Raw genomic sequence first — 25,606 nt, forward strand, 5'->3', positions numbered from 1 at the left:
GAAGGTGTCTTCATAATCTTAGAATATGTTGGCAAAGATTGGATTAGAATGACATAGAAAGGACTAAGCATAAAAGAAAAACTCAAGAAATTGGACATTAAAATTAAAACTTTTTTTTTAAAGATTTTCTTTATTTATTTGACAGAGACACAGCGAGAGAGGGAACACAAGCAGGGGGAGTGGGAGAGGGAGAAGCAGGCTTCCCACTGAGCAGGGAGCCTGATGTGGGGCTCGACCCCAGGACCCTTGGATCATGACCCGAGCCGGAGGCAGACGCTTAACGACTGAGCCACCCAGGCACCTCAAAATTAAAACTTCTTTTAATCTAAAGGTAACAAGAGTGAAAAGATGAGCTACAAGAATGGAAGAAGATATACTGACAGAATGCTCCTATTAATGATGTATAAAGAACTAAAATTCAGTCAGGACAGCCTATTTTTAAAGTGGGCAAAAGTCTTGAATACAGACCCTTTTACAAAGAAAGTATCCAAATGGTTATAAACAAAACAAGATGTTCTTAACATCTTTAATAATTAGGGAAATGCAAATTGAAATCACAGTGAGATACTACTATGTACCAAACAGAGACACTGGTGATACCAAGTGTTGCTGAGACAGTTGGGCAACCAGAATACTTTTCCACAAGTTGATAGGAGTGTAAATTGGCAAAATCATGTGGGATAAATGTTTGGCAGTATCTACTAAAGCAGAACATAAGTTACCCTATTACCTGATAATTCTATTCTTAGGTTCTACCCAATAGAAATGTGTACATATGTGCACGAAAAGACATGTACAAAAAAAATGTTTGGAGTTATTCATAATAACTTCAAATTAGAAGTAATCCAAATGTTAATTAACAGAAGAATAGATAAGTAAATTGTGGTATATTCCTTTTATGAAGTATACAACAATGAAAATGAGTAAGTCATGGTTACTTACAGTAGCTTGGATGAATTTCACAGGTATGGTATTGATTTTTAAAAAGCTAGATACAAAAGAATTCATCCTTTATCATTCTACTTAATTAGATTTCAGAAATAGGCAAAGCCCATCTATGGTGTTTGAAGTTAGGATTGTGGTATTTCTGGGCGGGAGGGAAGGTTTAGTGATTAGAAGGGACCATAAGACCTCTAAGATTGTAGAATGCTCTTTCTTTACCTATAGTGTAAACTTAATGCACTTCTCTGTATGTATGTTATTTCAATTAATGTTTTTTAACTGACACTTGTACCCTAACCCCTTGGATTTTTATTTAAGCAGTCTGGCTAGGGGCCCAGGCAGCAATAGTTTTTAAAAAGCACCTCCAGATGATTGTAGTGTACAGCCAGGAAGGATAACCACTGTACTAGAATTTCCTTCTAATAAGGAAACCTTATGAGTGCTATAGAAAATTTGAAAAATAAATGTACGAAGAAAAGGGAAAAAATCATTTAAAATACACCCCCAGAGGCACCTGCTTTTAATACGCCTACTTATTTTGTCAGGTGATCAGGTTTTTAAATCATGAATACCGTGTCTCTTATTATCTTGCATCTGCCAGGTTCCTGCTACAGGCATTTGGAGAAAGAGGATTAGTGAGGTGTCATCTTTCTCATAACTTCTGGAAATCCAGGAAGTAATAAATGAAAGTTGTAGCCAGGTGTTTTTCTTGAATTCAGAAGCAGAGACTGTAACTTAATGTTTTGGTCCTGATCATTATATATTTTCATATGGACTGCTTGTTTTCATTTCTGATTTTCTTAATGAGAACAAGACTTCTTGGGTAGTTTAACCATTTAGGATCAAAGGTGATCTGTTACACTGTCACAGCAAAAACCTTCTCAAATAGGTTTTACTGCCTGATACGTATGTATATAGTGATTGTTTCTGCACAGTATATTTGCTGTAGGTATTGATTTTCTCTACATTTCTTACCTTTCTATAATAAAGTTATATATTATCTGGAAAAATATTACCATTTTAAGGGAAAAAAAACTAATGATGAAAGTGTTGAGAGAATGTCATCATTTTGTCTAGAGTATGTTCTTATTTTTATAAATTTGAGATGAAGACTTGAGGTAGAATCTGTGTTTTGAGTGCTATCAATAATGGAGGTTTTTTTCCAAATTGTGCAGTTTCTGATAAGAGCATCTCACCATCATTATAGAAATTTGATAAACAGTGAAACGTGTGAAGAAAAATCCCTTAAAATATACTTGCAGTGATATCTACTTTCAATACCCCTATTTACCTTAAGTTATCAGTTGTTTAATAATGTGTTTTAATTTCTGTGGTTCTCTTTCCTTACTGTCTCTTAAAACACTGAAATTTTTGGTTCTCCGAGTATTTCTGAGTTGTGATTTATTTTCACCCCTGTGTGGTAGGTTAAGGGAAGGTTAAGAAAAGCTTGACACCAAGACTTAACTAGTTGATAGCTTTATTTATTTATTTAAAGATTTTTTTTAATGTTTTTATTTATTCATGAGAGAGAGAGAGAGAGAGAGGCAGAGGCAGAGGGAGAAGCAGGTTCCCCACTGAGCAGGGAGCCTGATGCGGGGCTTGATCCCAGGACCCTGGGATCATGACCTGAGCCAAAGGCAGACGCCTAACCATCTGAGCCACTCAGGCATCCCTCGTTGATAGCTTTAATCTCTTCCAGGGCTTTTAAACATTCTGGGTAGAGTTTTGATTCAAGGCTTGTTTAATGGGGGATAAACATACAGATTATCTGAACAGTTTCTAAGATATACTTACCAGCAAATTAGTGAGAATTACAGAAATTGTGAACAACCTTCACAAATTCATTTGAACCAGTTTTGATCCCAGTAGCCAATAGACAGAACAGGTGGTCCATAAGAACTTCATAAATATTTGTCAAATAGAAAAAATGGGGAAGAAAAGGGAAAAACTGAAAAAAACCTTAAAGACTGAAAGTGTAACTAGAAAAAGCAGATGGTAGATGAGCTGAGTGCTATACCTGAAGCTAATAATACACTGTATGTTAACTATACTGGGATTTAAAAAAAAAATGCAAAATAAAAAATGAGCTGAGTGCTTTGAACAATTAAAGGATGGAAATCCAATTAGTTCCTAGGAAAGCAAACATACTGCTTTTAGTTTGACAGACTAGGATTTGTGGATATTCTTAAGACTTGGAAGACAGGAGCGTAGATGGGACCAAAATTAAAGTATGATGCATGCAATGTTTTTAGTGCCACTTACAGAAACCCACTTAATTTTATGTATAATTTGGTTTCCTAATAAAATAATCATGATGATGGGAAAGCCTGGAAAATGTAAAAATGTTTTTCTTGTTTCCCTTTATAAAAAGGAAAACAAAAAACTCCCTTACATTTTCTAGGCTTCCCTATCCAGATTCTGTTAAATCCTTCCTAATGTTTTTACCTCTATTCTGGCTGGAATTTAGTTCTACATAAAAGGTAAAGCATGTTTCTGCTAACATAAATAGAAGGAAATATACCATTTTCGTTTGTCATTGTTGCCACTAATTAAAATTCTCCCTGGAGTTTCAGAAATTAAATCATAGCCACCAGTAACTTTTTTCTATCAATTATAAAAAAGTTATGAAGGTAATATAATGGCATCACGAGGTTTGGGGAATTCATGCAGAGTAATGTTTGATCTCAGCCTAGCGTTTATTCATATATTCTGGGTGGCTTTCTTGGTTAGCCATTGTTGATAGTCTCTTTTTTAAATCATCCAGATGGAGTACTTGTGTTTAAAAAAAAAAAAAAGTGTTGAAAATTAGCCTGTTTGGGAAATAGTACATAAGAATGAGTTTGAAGTTGTTAAATGTCTGGAGTATTTTCCTTTACCACCCACTGACTCTAATTTCCTTCTAAAATAAAATGATAGTTCCACAGTGGGACTCTGGTGACTTATAATCTATTGTCAACTCTGTTTCATCTTTATTAAATTTAAATCTTTTTTCCTATTTTTAGACTTGAATCCCCCAAGACTGCTTGTGTAATGTGTGGGAGCTCCTGTGCTATTTCAGCAGAGAGATGCTAACTACAGGGTAGAGGATGGGATGGGCATCCAGGACCACACAAATAAAACAACGTATTTAGTGGACTGTTTGGGAATTAGGTTGATGAAAGAACTGGGGTGCAGCTGGGAGAAAGACACAGTGAGTGGATGAGTGAAACACAAGGGGAGACAAGCAGATGAGAAAGGCCTAGATGAGGTGTTGCAAAACTAGTGTGGATTCTGAACTTGATCCTTCAAAAGCTCCTTTTTCCAGAATGCCTTGTGGTTCATGACTGTATGGACACTATGTGAAGTACCTGGTGTAGGCACTCAGACATTTTTGTCAGTTTTGATGGCACCCTGCTTTGCAAGCTAGGTAATTACAGTCCCATTTGACAGATGAAGAAATTGAGCTTTAAGGAAATTAAGTAACCTGCCTAAGATCACACAGCTCGTGATTGGTGGGATAAAATTGAAGCCCCCTATATCCCTCTGGGCTGGGCTGACTTCAGAATTCACCAGATCAGGTTCTGTTTTTAATATCAGTGTATTCACAATTGTTAGTGCTTCCTTAGGGTTGTTAAAACCTTAAGTTCAGGGGCTCTGTTTTTGTTTTTTGAAGATTTTATTTATTTATTTGAGAGAGAGAGCACGCGCGAGCGCATTGGGGAGGAGGGGCAGCAGGGGCAGCAGGGGAAGGAGAAGCAGGCTCCCCACTCAGTGGGGAGCCAGCCATGGACCTCGATCCTAGGATTCCGACATCGTGACCTGAGCTGAAGGCAAGGTGCTTACCCAACTGAGCCACCTAGCGCCCCTGTTTTTTTAATAAAAATATTTTTTAAGTAAACTACACCACATGTGGGGCTTGAACTCATGACCCGGGGACCAGGAATCACATGCTTTACTGACTGAGCCAGCCAGGCACCGCCTGGAGCTCTGTTTTGAATGGAATTGTTATGGCTGCTTATAGTGGGGAATGTTCTGGCTCTGGGCGCTGGGCATCTTAGGCATCCTAAGCACTCTTTTGTTTACATTTTTCAAAACACCTTTCTTACGTTTTGATGTTCAGTTCCACTCTTTACTAGCTGCTTCCCCTTCTTAAGCTTAACCGCCCTCATCATTAAGATAGGGGCAGTAATAGTAGTATTTATCTCCCCAGGTTTTTCTGAGGATTAAATTAGGAGTGCATGTATGCTTATGTCTGAGATTTCTACAAATCGATATTACAGGTACAAACGTTACAGTGAATGTTTCTCCCATTGCAGGTCTTCTTGAATTTTACATAGGGAAATTTAGATACTTCAAGCTCAACAGGCCCTCTCCAGAGGACGCCATTTTGCGTCATATTTCGAGCAATGCGTCTTTCCTTATTTTCCAAATACACTCACAGTATCAGAATACAACGATTTCTTTTTCTAAGGTAAGTATGGAGAGTTATTTCTGTAAACACCATTTCCATATTTTGGGGTCTTATATTTAGTAGAAACATTAGAATTTTTTTTTTTAATTTTATTTATTTATTTGAGAGAGAGAGAATGAGAGATAGAGAGCACGAGAGGGAAGAGGGTCAGAGGGAGAAGCAGACTCCCCACTGAGCGGGGAGCCCGATGCGGGACTCGATCCCGGGACTCCAGGATCATGACCTGAGCCGAAGGCAGTCGCTTAACCAACTGAGCCACCCAGGCGCCCGAAACATTAGAATTTGATGCCTCTTTATGTTTGACTTTATATCCTTAAAAAGATCAAGATTGGAGCCTCTCAAGTTAGTGGTTTAGACTGGCAAAGAGGTGTGTGTCTCAGGCCTTTCTTGAGTGTGGTGACCTCTGACTTAAAGAGGGGGTGAGCAAGTGCCAAGTTTGGGGGTGGGATGGCCTTTACTGGATGTCTCCTGGCTGCAGTTTAGCTTTCCTCATGATATCTCACCTTTTTTTTCTTACTCTACTGGGTCCTTAATGATTTTTACCTCTGAATATGTTTTAATGGGGTTCCATCATTGTTCAGCCATATAGTGTTTACTGAGTTTACTAAGACCCCCCTGTAGGATCACCTGTATTCTTTGGAGTCTCATGGAAACAAAAGAAGCCCAATACTCAGGTCCTCTAGCCCTGTGCTCAGCTTCCTGCGTTTAAGACTCTTATTTCAGAGATCATCACTAACCCCTTCAACCTCAGCCTCACCTTTGGGAAGTTTTTTATATGCCCTGGATTAGCTTAACCCATGAAGAATCTGCCATTTATATTAACTTCTTATAAGTCTATTTATATTCAGCCTATATGACCCCCTTAGACTAATAAATGAATTTCACTCTCTATGAAGTTGTGCTGCTTTTTATTTGTCCTCAGCATATCTATTATAAGCCTGTCTTTTAATATTCTGGAATTTGCTAAACAAAGTGTTCTTAGTCCAGTTCATATATATTCTATAGGCATTGGTCATATTATCTTTCAAACTAGATACTTTACATGTTGTATTCTAGCCTTCCTGCCCCTACCATGAAGGTTTTGAAATTGTATGTTTGGTAGTTTAATAGACTAGAAATGGAAGAGTTTGATCAAGGAAAAGAGGAAGGAATAAATTACGTTAGTTGCAAAAGAGTTAACCGTGTTTATGACCCCCACTCAGATTTTGTCTGCCTTCTTTGCAGCCGGAGGAGAAATCAAAGCATGTTAAATGTCATAACTTTCTTAGAAGGAAAAACCATTCCAGTTCCTCGGGAAAGCCAACCTTTGTTCCTGGCACTAAATTCAGAAGGAAACTTTCTATTCAGACCCTTACATAGGAGACAAAGTAAAATGCTACACAGACGATTTCCTTCTTCATAACATCATAGTGAAGACAACCTTTGAAGGAAGAGAAAGGATTGAAAAAAAAGGCATTTATATTTTTTTGCATGCCTATTAGGGGCTAGGTCAGTGGTTCTTAAGCTCTCCTAGGGCCCTAGACGTCAAATCTGCTAAAATCTCTGGACTCTGTACCCCTCAAAATGCATGGATATGTTTGTATAATTTCATGGGGACCCCTGGAAACTCATTGGGCCTCTGGGGCTCCTAGTTAGGAACCCCTGCGTTTGGTTTTCCATGCAATTAATTTCTCACAACAGTTCGACAAAGTACTTACACTGCATGTTTTTACGTTTGAGGAAACGGAGCTTGGAGAAGGGAACACGGACATGACTAATGTGAGTGAAGTGGCCTGACCGGGCAGCATGCTGGGCCTCAGTGTTCATGCGGAGCAGACCTTAGCTATCCTGAATGTCCCTTTCCGGGGCTGCCCTTAGTCCTCACTGTATTTATACTGCTGAGCCGACGACAACCAGAACTGCCCTTAGCTCTAGAAATGAGTGGTCTGTGTGAAGAGAGTAGTTCCCGTTTCCTTCCAGAAGAAGTGTGGCACTTTGGATTTTTTGGGGTCATCATAGAAGTTGGTTCTTTGAAACTGTTGACTCTGCAGTTCATCGATTAGTATTTGAATCATTTTCCCGTGTGCTTGTCAAATTGAAACCCATCTGGCACTTTTTTCTTCCCATTTCTTAGCTTTGAGAAAACGCTCTGAATCTACTACCTCTTAAATTAGTATTTTGTTGTTCGAAAAACTTTCCAAATAGATGGGGTTAGGGGATAGTCCAGTGGAGTGGTGTGAGGGAGGATTTGAAAGGAGCACTTAAGAATAAGTTTGTTCACTGCCCTGATTGTGGTGATGGCTTATGAGCGTCTATGTATATCAAAACTTACCAAAAAAAAAAAAAAAAAAAAAAAAAAAAAAAAAAAAAACTTACCAAATGGTATTCTTTATGTGTAGTTTATAATATGACAATCACAGCTCAGTTTTTTTAAAGAAACTTTCCAGGACTTGAATTCTTTAGGGGCGGGGCTCATGTTTTTGTTTTCATAGTGATAAAGTGAATTTGTGTATTGGACCTACATGATGGAGGCTGCCTCCGTGACCTGGTCCATGTCACAAATCTAAACCTGAGTCAACTTGCACTTACAGGGAAACACCTGTCCAGGAAACCTGCCATGAGAGTCACCGTTCTCCAACTCTGTTCTAGCTCGTTTGCCTTACCTTAGAGAATAGGACCTGCTCACCTTCCTTATAAGGAAATTTCTGACTTCCTAACCAATCATGGTCTGTTTCTGTTTTGCTTTTTCTAACACTGTACAACTCACTTTTGTCCCAAATCCTTCAGGTCCTTCTTCACTGTTTGTAAGGCACTGTACTCCCCTAATCTGTGGGTTGTTTTTCCTTGAATAAAGGACACCAAACTCTTTACTGACTTGTTTTCAGTTTTGTCATTTGACAGTAGTCTTAGTACTTGACGTACTAAATCTTAATTTAGGGAATTGAAAAACTTGGGAATTTCACTGTGCATCTCCTATTCCTATCAAAGATCATATATTTAAATAGTTCTTCCATGCATAGGCATGGACACCTGCACGTAGAGATGAATTCTTTATAAGGAAGGTCTGTGTTTCTTCCTTCTTGTTTTGAGAAGGTTTGGAATAGGACAGGCAGACGAGATCCAGCCTAGAATTTAAATATTTTGCTCAACTCCCTATTCATGATGACTCTTTTCTACCTTACTGCAGACTCTCCTTCACAATACCTCAGGAACAGGCACTGACCGAGGACTGGTTTTCATTCTTAGACCAGAGCAGAGTATGTGCACTTGGCACTTGGAGACTTTAGATGCTGAGCCTGTCCAGAACGTGGCCATCCCACTCACCTATTCAGAAAGAGGTAACCTTTCTATCTTCGAATCCCTATTGACTCTCCAGAATGTGGAACTTATTCATGAAAATCCAAAGGAAACTATAATCCTTTTAAAAGTATTTATTGCAAGTATGGTATATTGAATCAACAATTTTAACAACAAGGGAGCCAAAGAATTTCATGATGATTGAAAGCCCGGGTAGGGGTGTAGGAGAATGCAGTCATTAATTCAAAAAAAATTTAAGGAGCCCTTGGAGAAGCAGTAACAGAAAGGCAGGACATAGCCCTGAATACTTTAGCTGGTTATTTGAGGCAGAGGAGGGCATGGAAGAAGAACGGACAGTACTTGGAGAATGGCAGAATGGTGTGTGTGGCTGGAGCCATGAGTGTGAAGGGCCTTTTATGTAATTTGAGGTTTGTATTCTATTCTGAAGGAGCACAGAATTTTTAAGCAGAGGAATGATACGCATTTCATCTATCAGAAAGTTAGTGCTAGAAGAGCATGGGGAGTGGCTTGGAGAGGGCATAGCAGAATCAGGACTCAGCACACCTTTGAGAGCTCAGAGTGAGAAGATGTTTGGAAGGTAGCATTAATGAGACACAGTGACCAGTGGTTATGCATTATAAAAGGGAGGAGCATAGGCTTCCCATTTGGGCTGCTGCTGGGAGACAGTGATGCAAAATAGGGTTGAGAGGGAGTTGTCGTGGTGCTGGACAGTTGAGGCGGTTGGGATGGGGTCGATGGTGACTTCAGTTTGGGACATCATCTGAGACGCTATAGGACATCTGGATGGAACTGCATAGTAGGGAGTTTCAGGGTGTGGAGTGGAGACTTGAGGTTAGATGTCCACCTACAAGGTTCTGAGTAAAAGCCATGGAAGCAAGTAAGATGGTCCAGGCATGTACTTAGAGATTTAGGGGGGAAAATGATAGCGGATACTTTCATAGTGCCTACCACATGTCAGGCACTGTTTCTGGGCGATGCTCACTGCTGAGGAATAAGCATAAGACTGAGGAGGAGTCAAGGAGGTAAAGAGAAGAGCCCGGAGGTTCTGCTTTAAGTAAGGAATGGTAAATAGTACATTGCAGAGAGGTCAAGGAAGTGACGGAAATTGTCCATAGGATAGTGCAATGAAGAGTGGCCTTTAGTGAGAATTGTTCTAGTGGCACAGTGGGGATGAAAACTAGATTACAGTGATTGAGGAATAAAGGTGAGGGTATTTAGATTGCTCTTACACAGCATCCTATGTAGCAAAGGTAATGACCTGATAGAAAACCATAGACTTCGGGTTTTCATCAAGGACAGTGTACAAAGAAAAATTAGAGTAGAGCTTCCATTACAATCCACATCATTTTCTCAGGTGTGGTAAAGATTTGTAAATGCAGGAAAAGGAGAGTATGAAAGAAGAGCGGCATTGAAACAGGTATGCACATGGGGTTTCTCCATTCCAGATCTGGCTGGGGGAAATCAACCACCAGAATTCCAGCAGTTGATGGAAACCAGGACCCAACTGTAGGAATGATTGGATGAGTGTATGAAGTTGAGATCTTGTAGATCTTTAAATTGATCTGTCTTAGCTCAACCTTTCCACTTGAGTCTACCATGGACAGTTGTTTGCACAGAATTGAGCTCATGTTAAGTGACTTCTCTAAGTTCTGTCATGCTTAAGGTCATGAATAGGATCCTAATAAGAAAAGAAGAGCTGTTTCAGCCACATTATTAATGTAAACGAAATACCTAAAATTTGTATTAAATATCCAAATGCTATTCCAATACATGGTCTTGGGCGTCTTTTGAGGCCTTTTTAATTTTTACTCTTGTATATGCACAGACTCTTCCAGCACTGAGGATGACACCATCTTTCTTCCGGTTTAAAAAGCATGTGAAAAGTGGACACCCCTTTATTTAATGCCCGTGGAGTTCCTTTTCTCTTTGGCAGTGTTTTTTCCCCCTCTGTCCCTGGGTTCTTAAGCTCTTTTTATGCGATCAGGGACCCCCAAAATCTAATAAAAACCTGTCTCCTTAAGAAATGCACACATTCAACCTTTGGCATACAATTTCAAGGTGTTCATGGGACCTCCAAAGCCCATTCTTGGATACCAACTTGAGAATATCTGTCTCCAGACCTCTTCAACTTTAGAGCAGGGGTTGGCAAACACAGACCGTGAGCCAGATCCAGCCTCTGTCTGTATTGTACATAAAATTTTACTAGAAACAGCCATGTTCCTTTGCTTGTATATTGTCTGTGGCTGCTGTCGTGCCTCGAGGGCAGGGCTGAGTAATTGCTACAGAAACCATCAGTTGTGTGAAGCCTAAAATATTCACCATCTTACCCTTTACAGAAAAGGCTTGCTGACCTCTATTCCAGAGCCCGCCACCTCAGTTAACTGTTTCCTCTTTAACCTCAGTTCATGTGGTAGTACAAAACCAGAAGCTCTATTATATTTAACTTCTATCTGGAAAGTTCTTAGTAGAGTTCTGTTTCTCTGAGTACGATTTGAGTGTAGGAGAATTCTGTGTTGAGTAACTTCCTTATTTTTCATCCAGATCCTGTCCCTGGAGGCTGTAATTTGGAGTTTGATTTAGATATTGATCCCAACATTTACTTGGAATATAATTTCTTTGAGACGACTATTAAATTTGCCCCAGCAAACCTAGGCTATGCAAGGTATGTCTACCTATCTCTATGTCTTCCTAGCTCCTAAAACTGCCTTTAGGACATGCATGACTAGCTGTTGTGTAGCTTCGGTGAACTCCCCAAATCCATGATTCTCTTTAGTGAAATTGTTTTGTTTTGTTTTGTTTTTTTGGAACGGAGGTAATTTAAACATTGTTGGGTAATACTTGATCTGTCACTTACAATTAATATTGCCCCCTTCCATTCTTAGGAAGAGCCAGATGTTGAGTTTCTGTTGTGAGCTTAGAAGTACATTTAGTTTCTGTAAAGTTTTGATTATGGAAAGCATTCTGAAGCCATGAAACACCCTTATATTTTTGTAAGGACTTTGTTATTTTAATTAAAACTCTGCCTTAGTTTCTACTTTAATAGTAATGGTAGCTAACATTGAGTAACATTTGAATGCTGTCTCTGTACCATCCATAGTGCTGAGTGCTCTATGTTCTTGGTCATTTAAACCTGACAGTTTTATTCAGAAGGGGTGGTGGTTCTTATTTTACAGAGTGGTTCCCTAAGGGTTATTGAGATTAAGTGACATGGTGGCAAAGCTGCATGACTAACATTAACATCCGGTTATTTATCCATACTGCCTTTCAGTATGGTACTTTTCTCCGTATTGCCAAAATTGGAATCAATGCAGAAGTTTGAAATTTGAGGTTTTGGTTCCTTTTATAGATGGGACATGCCCCACAAGAGACTGATACTCAGTTTTGTTGGTTGACTTTAGAGGCACAAATCCTCTGCCGTGTGACATTGGGACGGGACGGGACTCTAGGTGGAGGTTGCTGTATGATGTCTATCAGTATTTTCTGCCCGAGAATGACCTCACCCAAGAGGGGTTGCTAAAGCATCTGCAGAGGATGGCTGAGGTGCCTCAGGTGAAGGCCAGTGCTATCAAGGTAAATCTGGTTCTTAGAATTTGTGTGGCCAGATTGTGACACTTTTTTAAGAGTTGAGAAGAGGAGAAGCTACCAGGAGCTTATTTCTTTTCTGTTTCCTTGATCTTTCTGGGGTTCTCACTTTATTCTCTTTCATTCTGTTATTGTCTTGCTAGTGATATCCCAAAGTAATGTTGGCTTTTGAGGAGGTGCATGTAAATTATGTTACGTTTTAGTTGCCGTCGCATATATGATCTGATCATCTTCAGCTATGGATGGAAGTGATTTTTCTATGTACTCCCATAACTATTAGCTAAAAACTTTTGGCAAGTATAAAAGTTACAGTTTTTAAAAAAAAAAACATGAGAAACTGTTCAAGGATATACACATTGTCATTAATATTTACTTATTTACTTAAAAGATTTTGTATTTATTTAGGGAGAGAGAGAGAGAGAGAGCATGCATGGGCATGTGGAGAGAATAGAGGGGCAGAGGGGGAGGGAGAGGGACCAGCAGACTCTGTGCTGAGTGCAAAGCCCCACATGGGCCTCGATCTCATGACCCTGAGATCACGACCTGAGCCAAAACCAAGAGCCAGCTGCTTAATCCACTGAGCCATCCAGGTGCCCCTGTCATTAATATTTAAACCCAAACTCAGAAGTCTTTTGGACTTCTTGAGTCCAAAACTTGAAGCAAAAGTTTTCTCTGATCTTTGGAACCCCTGTAAACTCTCGGAATACCAAGTGTGGGGTATGGGCCAGCAGCATTGGCACCACTTGGGAGTTTGTTAGAATTGTAGACTCCTTGGCTCCACCCTGGACCTACTGAATCAGAATTTGCATTTTGAGGTCCCCAGGTGATTCCTATGCATATTAAAATTTGAGATTCATGCTATAGATGATTTTTGTGGAGGGCAGGATTTATGTCTTAAAAGTTACCTGATAGCAGTATAATATAGAAGTTCATCCTTCAGTCTAATGGTTTATGGCTAGAGTTTTTCTAGACTGCTCTGATTTTTCCCAGAAGGTTGATAGGTTACCAGATTTTATAGGGAAGCATTGGCCTATGTGATTAGCCTAGGCCCTTAGTCTATTGCAGAGCAAGATCTCATTTTGTTGTCTTGTCACCTAGGATGTCATGGTCCCATGCTAAGAAGGAGCCTTATACAAGAAAACTCATTGTGCTTATTCACAAATTTGGAAGCTCCTTTGGATAAGTTTACCAGTTGCCTTTTTACACAGAAAATTTTGAAGATCATTTTTATTCTCATGAAGAGAATAAAATAATTCATATAACAGGACCTTTTTAGGTTACTTTTTAACTTTCAGTGAAGAGCCCTCGTTGACTAGTGAGGGCATGTTGAGAAGAGTCAGAGCCTGTTTGAAGAGGCTTGTACTGGCCAACTTTGGGGCAATTCAGTCATCAAAAAGAGTAATGATTAACTATAAGTTTTGAATAAATAAAAACAAGTCCTACTGTTACTAAAAAAAGGGAGAGAAAAAGAAAACTCCTCAGTTGCTATCACTGGAGGAGACTCCTATACCAAATTACTCTGGAAATCGATACGGGGAGGAATTTACGCTGCCTTTTTTAAAAGAGGCACTGTAATTCATCCTTGTTCATGAGAGAAGGCTCTGCATGGAAGAACCGACCAGTAAATGTAGAAGGAATAATAGGATTAGAAAATCACCATTTTCCACCCTTAGTGAAATAATTCAGGCAAAGATCTGCAGGTGAAAGACTTTTGGGGAAAAAGGATATTCTCAGTATGCTCAGATTAATTCTAATTGCAAAGAGAAAACTTTTGGAGTGGAATGGTTTGATGGTCTCGGTCTTATCCATGTGGCCATTTAGCTTCATTGATAGCAGGTAGCTTGCCTTATGTGCTTACATGACTCCATCTGACATCATCACCATCACCTGTGAAGTATTTTAGCAAAATATGTTTAACCTGAATTCACTCCATTGGAGTTCCTGTTTATAGGAAATACGTGGGGTAAAAGAGCAAGTTGGACACCTTGAGCATACTCTGACAAATCCAGATTGTGGAATGTTCTATAAGACAACTGCTCTTTTTTTCTTAAGATTTTGTTTTTTATTTAGAGAGAGGAAGTGTGAGCATGTGGTGGGGGGTTAAGGGGCAGAGGGAGAGGCGAGAGAGAACCTTAAGCAGACTCCAGCACTGAGTGCGGAGCCCGACAAGGGGCTCAATCTCACAACCCTGAGATCACAACCTGAGCTGAAACCAAGAGTGGGAGGTTTAACTGCACCACCTAGGTGCCCCTTAAGATTTTATTTTTAAGTAATTTCTACACCCAACCCAGGGCTCGAACTTACAACCATGAGATCAAGAGTCACAGGCTTTACCAACTGAGCCACCAGGTGCCCCTATAAGACAGCCGCTCTGGGGATGCCTGGGTGGTTCAGTAGGTTAAATAACGACTCTTGATTTTGGCTCAGGTCATGATCTCAGGGTCATGAGATTGAGCCCTATATCGGGCTCTGCACTGGAAATGGAGCCTACTTAAGATTCTTCTCTCCCTCTCCCCTTCCCCCCCACCCCCGATAAAAAATACAAACAGAAAAAGACAATTGCTCTTAATCATTGGGTGGGTGGGAGAGAGCGATGAGAAGGACTGTCCTAGATATCAGAAATAAACACCATGCATGAAATGGCTGGATTTTGGTTAAAGGAGAGAAAAGCTCTGAAAGACATGGTGTTTGTGTGGGGGGGGTGCCTGGGTTGCTCAGTCGGTTAACTGTCCGACTTGGGATTTCAACTTGTGATTTCCTCTCAGGTCATGATCTCATGGGTTGTGAGATGGAGCCCCACATTGTGGGGGGTTATTATATGCGATCAGGGATATGCTCAGCGGGGGGTGTGCTTGAAATTCTCTCTCCCTCTGCCCCTCCCCCCACTTGTGTGGGTGCTCTCTCTCTCAAATAGGTGAATAAATCTTTAAACAAAAAAAAGACGTGGGAAAATCTGAATATGGACTGTGTATTAGATAAGAGATGATTGATTTTTTTGGGTGAGCTAAGGTATATGGGTATAAAAGAGAATATCCTTACTTAGTACCTTGCTACTTAGAGTGTGGTAGATGAATGGGTGGCATTGGCATCAGCTGAGAGATTGCTAGAAAAGTAGACTCTCAGATGCCTCCTCCAGCAATAGAATCAGGATCTAAATTATAACACCCTCCCTCAGTGATTATAGACACCTTAAGTTTGAGAAACGCTGTTTTAGGATGTGCACACCGGAAGTCTTTAGAAGTGAAATGTCATGATATCTAACTTACTGTAAAATGGTTCAGCAGGAAAAAATAGAGGGAAAGAAGGAGGAATAAAAAAAGAAATAGGATAAAATATTAACAACTGTTAAATCTAAGTGGTGGTTTATAGTTTATTCATTGTATTATTCTTTCAGCATTTCTATAAGTTTGAATGTTTCATAATAAAAATGGAGTAAGAGGTAATGTTAACATTTTGTTGAACTTGACCAGTCCTTTGCCAGAAACATATTTTTGAAGGCTAAGCAATATTTTTAAGCGGAAGTTTTCTAAGATGCTTGTAATTATTCCTGAAACGCTAATATTAAATGTTCTCACTTTTATTAGTTGCAATGTATTAGTGTATTCTAGCTATATAGGGCTTTTGTTTTTTCTATTACATATATTACCTATCTAAAAAACCACCTTTAAAATGGAAGTTTTGAAGTGAAGGACCACTGCATAACAACTATATGGAATGTTTTCTTTTTGCAGAGTCTGTTAGACAAAGATAAATGGGTTCTCTCTGTGAGATGTTAATAAACACTTGTCTTTTGACAGTTCCATAGCTAGTAGTAGTAATGAACACTTACTCTGTGCCAAGCATTGTGCTAAGTACGGAGGAAAGAAGGACTAGTGAGCAAGATAAATGTAGTTCTTGCCATTGTGTTCTTTACAATGTAGTAGATGACAAAATTTTTTTTTTGTCCTGACTAGTGTTTACATTTTATATCAATATTTTACTTAAATTATTGACATTTGATGCTGTACAAAAACTTTAGAAGCATTTCATGTAAGAACTTGCTTATATTAGCATGTGCAGGACAATAGTTTGAGAGAGTTAAATGGGTTGGTATATATTTTAAACAAGAATTATAATTTAATATTACAATTTACTATCACATGTAGGTGGGGTTCTAATAGGATAGCTTTTTAAAAAAATATGAACACTAATCATACATTATTTTTGGCTTCAGGTGGTTACCCTAACAGCTAATGATAGGACAAGTGTTTCCTTCTCCTCTCTCCGAGGACAAGGTGTCATTTATAATGTCATTGTCCGGGACCCACTTCTCAATACATCTGCTGCTTATGTTCCTGCTCACACATATGCTTGCAGCTTTGAGGCCAAGGAGGGTAATTGTTCTTCCCTTAGTAAGTATATGGATTTAAACTTCAAAATTTCTTCTTTGGCTTTGCAGATCCATGTCAACCAATCCAGAACTCAAAAATATTAAAAAATGCTTTTGTCTAGTCTTCATTCATTTCAGCAAATGCCTTTTGAGCCCCTTCATTGTCCCACTCTCTGTTCTAGGCACAGGGATACAGCAGTGAACAAAACAGACTACGTGCCCTCTGGGAGCTTATGTTTTAGCGGGGGAGATGAGACAGACGAGATAAATTTGTAAAATATCCATCATGTGAGAAACTGCTGAGTGCTAGCAAACATTAAGTAGGAAAGGTGGATAATAACAAGTGACACTGAGGGAAGAAGTTTGAGAGCGATGGCCAGGGAGGCCCATGCAGAAACGCTAACCGTTGAGTGGAGACCCGGGGGTGTGAGTGGAGACCCCGGGGGGCGAGTGGAGAGGCGGTGGGGAGGGGGTGAGTGGAGACCCGAGGCGAGGCGAGGCGGGGAGCCATTCGCGTGTCTGGGCAGTACTGCCAGGCAGAGGGAACAACGGCCCTCAGCCGGGAGCCTTCTTGGTGTGTTCGAAGAACAGCAGTGAGAACAGGGGCCGGAGGAGCCTGAGGAGGGAGAGAGGTGCAGCCTGGTCGGTCACAGCGTGGGCAGAAGCTTCTGTTCAGAGCGCGGTGGAAAGGCATTGGCGGGTTTGAGAAGGGAGTGCCGTGATCGGACTCCTGTTTTGATGGCATCACTCTGGCTGTTTTTGTGAGAAAAGTCAGGGGCAAGATGAGAAACGGAGATGGATCAGGCTCTCGTGGTAATTCAGGGCAGAGAGGACAGTGGTTTAGATAGGATGGTGGCAGTGGAGGCGTTGCAAGATCATTCTGTGTAACATTTTATTCTGAGATAGTTTCACAGAAAAGATGCAAAAATACGAAGAATTTCGGCATAAACTTCACTCAGATTCCTCAAACGTGAACATACTATGCTATTTGCTTTTTATTTATAGGGCGCTCACGTGCGCGCTCTCCCCGTATGTATGTGCACATACACTGCTTTCTTTGAGCCACTTGAGAGTAAGTTGCAGACAGAAAGACATTTTTCCCTTAAATATTTCTATTTATTTTCTTATGTAACCATAGTAAAAATGATCAAATTCACAAAATTAACTCTGATACAGTACTGTTACTTAACCTACAGATGTTACTGAATTTCACTAGTTATTCCACTAATGTCCTTTATAAAAAAAAATGTGGTCACATACTACATTTAACTGACCTATCTCTTTTGTTTTCTGTAATCTGAAACAATTTCTCAGTCTGTTTTGTCTTTCAAGACCTTGACCTTTTTGAGTACAGGCTGACTTTTTAGAACGTCCTCCAGTTTGGTTCGTCTGATGTTTCCTCATGATTAAATTCATATTATGCATTTTTGGTGGGAATACAAAAAAGCAATGTTGTGCCCTTCTTAGAAGGTATTTGATATCTATTTGTCCCATGACTGGTGGTGATAACCTTGAATATTTGGTTGGTAGTGTCTGCCAGGTTTCTCCATCGTAAAGTAACTATTTTCCCTTTAAGTATTCTTGGCACGACTGAATGCTAGTAGATAGCCCCTTCTTAAACTCTCACTTGCTAGTTTTAGCATCCCATGATCTTTGCCTGAAACATTTATTACTAGGTGGTTGCCAAAGGGCAATTTTCTGATGTCATCATTTTTTCATATTAGTTGGATTCTCTTGTAAGGAAGAGATTTCTCTTCTCCCCTATTTATGTATGTATTTACATACATGAGCCCATGGATTCTTAATTCTCTGGATAATCACTATAAATAAATAAAAATATTTTTTATAAAAAATAATTTTTTATTTTTTTATAATTATATATTATAATTTTAATATATATATTAAAAATATATAATTATTATAGATAAAATAATCACTATCATTATTTTCATGTTAAATCATCCCAGATTTGGCCGAGTGGCTGCATATATTTCAGAATAGTGCCAGGAATAGTTGCTGGTTGGATGAGGGGGTGGAAGAAAGGTGTAAAAGATGACTACCATCTTGGCTGGAGCACCCGGAGAGCTAGAACTGCCATTCACTGAAATGGGAAAGACTGTTGGAGGAGCGGGTTTGGGAGCATGTATCAGGAGTTCAGTTTTGGACCTGTTCAGTTTGAGAACCTTAGGAAGCGTTCAAGTGGACATGTTGAATTGACAGTTGGTTGTAAATATGCTGGAGTTCAGGGGAAAGGTGTGGGCTGGAGATGACCTTGAAATTCATCCAATTCAATCGATGGCGTTTAAGGCCATGGACTAGATGGCCTTACTGTGAAGTGAGCAAGTAGAAAAGAGACGGGTCTGAGGACAGAGCCCTGGGCACTTTGGTGCTTAGAGATCAGGAAATTAGGAGCTGAAAAATGACCACTGGATTTAGCAACATGGAGCCTATTGGTGTCAGAGCTGTTTCAGTGGAGCGCTGGGGTAAGCCTTACTAGAGTATGTTCGAGAACAAATAGGAAGAAAGAAATTGGAGAAGAGTCCAGATAGCACTTTCCAGGTGTTTTGCTCTAAAGAATAAAGTCTGCCCATTGTGTTCAGAGACTAGGGTTCCTCTCCTCTGGTAGAGCTGTATCCCATCCAGCCTTCCACTGCCGTGCTCAGGATCCTGGAGAGAGAAAATGTCGGGGACCCAGGCAGGTATCGGGTCTGTATCTTTCACTGGTAGAGTTAATCTGGGGTCCTCTAGTCCCCTTCCCTGAGTCCTTCCGCACCAGAGCCCCTCCTAATCCGAAAGCTCCCCTCCCCTGGGTTTCCATCTCTACGTGTTAGCCGAGGAGAAAGGGAGCTCTGATCCTATTTCTCCAACCTCAGTTGACCCCTCCTAGTAATGATGTTGGTCCTATTGTTGCTTTCATTTTCAAGCTTGATGTGTATGAGGACATCTTTCCTGAGCTTGGAGTGGAGAGGAGGTATCCACATTGCCTTTGAATGAAAACTTTGGCCTGTGTATCATAACCTAGATGATACTGTGATGATTCAAGACTGCTCTACTTGGACTGTCTTCTGTCCTCCAGTCCATTCACCCCTTTGTCTTCATTGCCCCCCAAAGTGCCCGTGTTCTCTCTCGTTTTGTCTCTAGAGTCTACTTCTTATGAAACCTCTCTGTTTTTTTTTTCCCGTGTCATTTGTTTCTGTCCTTTCCTGGTACTGTGAGTGGGGATTCCATTTAGTTTCTCTCTGCTGTCTGATAGCAGGGAGGAAAGCTAACTGTGTGTGTCCGTTTTTATTGGGTTGGAAGATCTTGCTAACCTTGATGATTATACTTGCTGGAAACTGCCACTTAGATTTTCATTTGAAAAACTCCACACTTGTGGTATAAAGATTAAATCATAAAACAGCAATCAACAAAAGGTCTGAAATAAGCAGAATGTGACGTTTTATCTTTTGTTTCATCTTTGGGGCACTTTGTTCTCAGAAAAGCTGCTGTGTGGGTTATGTCTCATGCCCTGCAAATTCTGGTCTTCTGCCTTGTGTTTCTTATTTAAATGTAGGTCTTCATGGTATCTCCATCTGAGCACTCTTAAGCATTTTATGTCTTTTGATCTGTGGTAACATTTACCGTTTTTCACATGAGATTGTATAGGTGTTTTGTTTTCGTTTTTAGTTCAGGGATTATTTTCTTGTGATAAATCTCAAAGGAGTCATGACGGTGAATTTAGTGTATTTTTCTCTTTGCTAAGCTGTACCTTTTGGTTCGTGTTATGTATATTTAAGTTGGTGCCTATTAAGGACCATGAGCTTTGGGATTCTTCGGCATCATGAAGTATATTGTGCCTTATTGTTAGTTATAATGCTGCATTTTTTTTCCAGGAACAATATGTGTAAAGAAGATGGGCAATAATTTGTTCATGTGTGATTTACAGTGTAGTACGTGTTCTTTTAATGTGAATTTTGGTTAAAATTTTTTATGATGAAAAACTTCAAAGAACCTTCATATACTAATTTTTCAGCATTAACGATTTTGATTCATGCCGTGATTTGGTTTCAGCTATATACCCACCTGGGTCTCTGCCTCCTAGCCCTCCTTTATTACTGTATTTTTTAATTTAATTTTTTTTAAAGATTTTATTTATTTATTTGACAGAGAGACACAGCGAGAGCAGGAACACAAGCAGGGGGAGTGGGAGAGGGAGAAGCAGGCTCCCCGTGGAGCAGGGAGCCCGATGCGGGGCTCGATCCCAGGACCCTGGGATCGTGACCTGCGCCCAAGGCAGACACTTAACGACTGAGCCACCCAGGCGCCCCTATTACTGGATTTTTTTAAATAGCAAATCCGTGGCCATCATTTTGCTCACAAAATTTCAGTGTGGAGTGTGTATGTGCACACGTGTGTGTTTGTCCTAAAGATAAGCTCTGTTTTCAAAACATATAGGTACAATATCACCAATACAAGTTTCAGTGAAAAATATTGAAGATAATTCCCTAATAGCATCAAATTAACAGCCAGTATTTACATTTTCCCAATCATCCCAATTGTTTTTCAGTTTTTTTGTTTGAATCAGGTTTCTGGTGACACCTATACATCGTATTTAGTTGATGTGTCTTTTAAATCTCTTTTAACCCCTAGTTCTCCTTTCCATTGCCCTCCTTTTTTCTTGCAGTTTGTGAAGAAACAAAACTATTTGATATTCACAGAACACCCCAAGAATATGTCAAAAGTAGTGCTGCATACCTCGTCAGGAAGCATAGATTGTCTGGTTCCTCTTTTTGTCATAGCAGTAGCATTGATATTCATTGCCCACATAAAATAATTTGTTAGGGATGGCAAGGGTATTTCTGAAAGTAGGTTTATAATTTATGTGTTTATATTTGTATATGATATATATTATAAATTAAAGTAAGTATATATTGTCAGCTCACTTGGCTTTTTTCATGAAGCTTTGTTCTAGTAATTAAATACAAAGTATTAAATTGGATATATTACCCACTAAATTTTCATTATTTTTAGGAAGAGTATCAACCAAAGTATTCTTCACCCTTTTTGCCCTGCTTGGTCTCTTCATTTGTTTTTTTGGACACAGATTCTGGAAAACAGGTATTACTGATGTAGTTGCTATTTACGTGCCTTATGGGGTTTTTTTTGCTTAAATTCTGCTGGGGAATTTGGACTTTAAGGAGACGAGGCACCTGCTTATCTCCAGCTATCTTCATAGATTTGTGACTGGGTTCTTTTCAGTAGACTTTACTTAGTTGCCATGCATTTTAATTTTTTCTCTTAACAATGGAGTATAACCTGCTCTTACTAAGAGGGGAGCAAAACTGGATTTATGCAGCAGACTTCTTCAATTGCTAGGTCAGCCAGCTGACTAAAAATAACTGGGGTTGGAAATCAGGACATTTGTGTAAGACTGTGTGGATTTTGATGATGGTGATTGTGACGTGGTTTCAGATACATCAAGCAGCAGGTCTGTGGTATATGTAGATTGAAATGTCTGCTTAGTCCCGGGAGGTGCAGACTGCAGATAGGAACTCCACAATCTTCGCAGTGAAACCCATTCAGGGAGTGGAATACAATAGTCCTCTCTTAGCCGTGGGGCATACTTTCCAAGTCTCCTAGTGGGTCCCTGAAATTGTGGACAGTACTTGAACCCTCTCTGTATATGTTTTTTTCCTATCCATACATACCTACAATAAAATTTAATTTATAAATTAGGCACAGTAAGAAATTAACAATAACATCAATAAAATAGAATAATTATGGCAAGATGCTGTAATAAAGGTTATGTCAATGATGTCCCTCTCTCTCAAAATATCTTCTTATCCTGCACTTATCCTTCCTGTGCTGATGTGAGATGATTCAATGCCCATATGATGAGATGAAGTGAGGGGAATGATGTAGGTAAGAATTGTGACAGTGTTAGGCTACTATTGACCTTCTGATGGAACCTCAGAAGGAGTATCATCTGCTTCTGGACCATGGGGTAATTGAAGCCATGGAAAGAAAAACCATGAATAGGGGGGCTATTATATAAATTATGCTCGCTGGATTGATTTGAATTTTTGGGCTGCCTTTTATGTAACAGTGTTTGCAATTACTAAAAAAAAAAAAATCCTTATTTAATTCATTAACAAGGAGTGTAACAGAGCATCAAGGAAGGAGTGAAAATAATCCTGATCTCAAACTTTTTAAACTTGCTTTAATAAATTATGAATTGTGGGGGCGCCTGGGTAGCTCAGTTAGGTGAACGTCTGACTCTTGATCTCAGCTCAGGTCTCGGTCTCAGGGTCGTGAGTTCAAGCCCTGTGTTGGGCTCCATGGGCCTGGAGCCTACTTAAGAAAAAAAAATTATGAATTGAAATATGCAACTCCGTCTTCATTATTATATTTTTTTCTTGATTGAGTAGAAAATATTCTGAAGAATGTTTAATTCCTCAAAGTATAGAATGATTCTAGAACAAAGAATTTAATTGCCAAGCTCTAGGCAAGGTCCCAAAGATATTACTAGGTATTTTAATGAATGAAGACAGTGATTAATTATTCATCCTAAATAGGAAAGGATGAATTAAAGGAAGGTATAAAAATCACTTTAAAAAAAAAGATTTATTTATTTATTTGTCAGAGTGAGCACAAGCACAAGCAGGGGGGCGGCAGGCAGAGGGAGAAGCAGAGTCCCCACTGAGCAGGGAGCCTGATGTGGGGCTCCATCCCAGGACCCCGGGATCATGACCTGAGCCGAAGGCAGACATTTAACTGACTGAGCCACCCAGGCTTCCCAAAAGTCACTTTTTACTTTGGAATATTTTGTTATTTTTCCTTTCCTTTTATTTTTGCTCATGTAATAAATTGAAACTTAGGGGCACCTAATGCAGTGTATCTAATAGTTAATATTTTAATATTGTATTCATTTAATAATATTTACTCCCAATGACTTCTAAATTTTCCTGTCTTTCAGGTATTTCTTTCCTCTGAATGTCCTAATATGTGTAAATTCTGGAAGCTTAAGCATGTATTTATTGGTTAGAAATTTAAATTGCACTTTGAAAAGAATACCTAACCATAGCTTGTATTTTTTTTTCTTCTTTTTCTGGTGGTTTGCTACTAGAATTATTTTTCATAGGCTTTATCTTCATGGGATTCTTCTTCTATATACTGATTACAAGACTGACACTTCTTACGTATGATGGTACGTGAAAACAATACAGTTTGATTGGGAAGAAAGGGGTTGTGTTCATACTCTCCCTTTCTTTCTATAGTTTGACCGTATTGTGTCATAGATAGCCTGTTATGTGTGTAAATAATGGGCCACCTATACTCGAAACATCTTTTCTAGGCTACTCATTTAGACCTTCTCTTCTGGGTTTTTAATTTGCATGGTGAATTCCTTGGTACTTAGGGAAGTGAAGGGCTATGTTGATTATAAACCCGTATTCCAGCCATTTGGTACATTGAAGATACGAAATTTACAACAATCAAAATATTAAGATTTTCTTTACTTTAAAACAAACACAGCCCATCCTTCCCTGTCACATTTAACAGAATGCTTGTTGCCCCTTCTTCCTTAGCCCCAATTTATGGGTTGTGCCAAGCCACACCTATCACTTGCCTGGGAGGTTTAGCTCACCTGCTAGTTTCCGCAGCTCAGACCAACCCCTCCTCAGAGAAGGCCTCTCCGTGCTGGTGTCATGGCACTGCCTCAGGGCCTGACCTACAGAAAGGCTAAGGCTGCCTCTGGTAATGGTGGTGTGTGTCTAATGCACGTGGTAGGAAAAGCTGCCTCTGGTCAAACAGTTCATCTCCTTCTGTGCAGTTCGTCTGATTCTGACAGCCGTCGCTGGAAGCGTTGGGGGGATTCTCCTGGTAGCTGCTTGGTGGCGATTTGGAATCCTCCTGTTCTGCATGCTGTGTGTTGGATTAGTGCTGGGCTTCCTCATCTCCTCAGTGACGTTCTTCACTCCACTGGGTAGGAGATGTGTCCTGTTTTCTGTGTTCAGTTTACTGTTTGCAAGACCTTATTCGGGTTCTCTGTGTACAAATACTGCCCCATCAGGGACTTGGGGCCTTGCCTGTAGAGTTCTGGAAATTTCTACTGATGATGTGGCGCTTTAGTGAGGGCCAGTACAAAGTGAATCTTAAGTGGAAGCCCAGTATATCCCACAGATCAACTTGGCACTGCTCTGCTGGCAGCCGAGGTGGGAACCTGGTGCTTCGTTCCTGGTTGTCTTATACCCCAGCCTTCACTCCCACCATCTGCCAGACCCCAGGCATTCTAAATACCTACTTGTCATCTAGGGCAGCAGCACAGGGGATGGTTCTGGGTTTTTTTTTTTTTTTTAAGTAATTCAATTTTTACTTAGAATGCTTAGAATGTGGTTAACTTGTAAGTTAACTTTCTTTTGTAGGAGGGGAGAAATTTCCCTTCTATCCTTCTAAGGTTCTTCAGCTGGTCTAATCATTAAATTGATAAAAGACAGATTAACAAGAGAACAAATTTAATTTTGTATGTACAGGAACCCCTTAAAAATATGGGACCCAAAGGCAGTCAAGCAGTTGAGCCTTCTTTGTCATCCAGAGCTAAGGAATGGGGTCGGTGCCTGGGGTTTCAAAGGTGGGGAGGGCAAGTCACAAGAAAAGAAAAAGAGCAGACGTTTGGTACTCAGATGTTTGCCCTACCAGGCAGTTAAGTATTTCAGATAAAATAGTTACCACCGGTAGTTGCTCTCTTTCTGGGTCAGGCTCCCTATGTAAATTCTTTTAGGCAGTTAGTGAAGCAATTAAAGTTTTTCCTGACCCTGGTGGGTCTTGATTGCCTTCAACTCAAAATAATCCACATGCCAAAGTGGCACATTTTGGAGTGGCATATTCTGCCCCCCTTCACTTTGTGGTTGTATAATAACTTACATCTCCTGATTGTTGTCAAAAATGAAAAAAAAAATATTCTAAGGTACTCTTTTAGGCTATTTCCT

General features: G+C 39.7%; 1 protein-coding gene across 3 annotated transcripts in view; it reads left to right on the forward strand.

The window, feature by feature from the left end:
• Positions 1-25,606, forward strand: part of TM7SF3 (transmembrane 7 superfamily member 3) — a 35,580-nt gene that overhangs the window by 4,410 nt on the left and 5,564 nt on the right. The window contains exons 2-10 of one of the 3 annotated variants that reach the window (XM_073877796.1): positions 5,238-5,392; positions 7,112-7,150; positions 8,559-8,709; positions 11,231-11,351; positions 12,088-12,259; positions 16,485-16,662; positions 21,651-21,737; positions 23,746-23,826; positions 24,451-24,603. In XM_073877796.1, coding sequence (XP_073733897.1) covers positions 5,238-5,392; positions 7,112-7,150; positions 8,559-8,709; positions 11,231-11,351; positions 12,088-12,259; positions 16,485-16,662; positions 21,651-21,737; positions 23,746-23,826; positions 24,451-24,603 — 1,137 coding nt within the window. The remainder of the gene's footprint in view (positions 1-5,237; positions 5,393-7,111; positions 7,151-8,558; positions 8,710-11,230; positions 11,352-12,087; positions 12,260-16,484; positions 16,663-21,650; positions 21,738-23,745; positions 23,827-24,450; positions 24,604-25,606) is intronic. The other 2 variants (XM_025879730.2, XM_073877797.1) reach the window with 2 other exon arrangements.

The sequence above is a fragment of the Callorhinus ursinus genome, unplaced genomic scaffold, assembly GCF_003265705.2.
Source record: "Callorhinus ursinus isolate GAN/ISIS: 27379988/994484 unplaced genomic scaffold, GSC_fseal_2.0 scaffold27, whole genome shotgun sequence".
Classification (NCBI taxonomy): domain Eukaryota; kingdom Metazoa; phylum Chordata; class Mammalia; order Carnivora; family Otariidae; genus Callorhinus; species Callorhinus ursinus.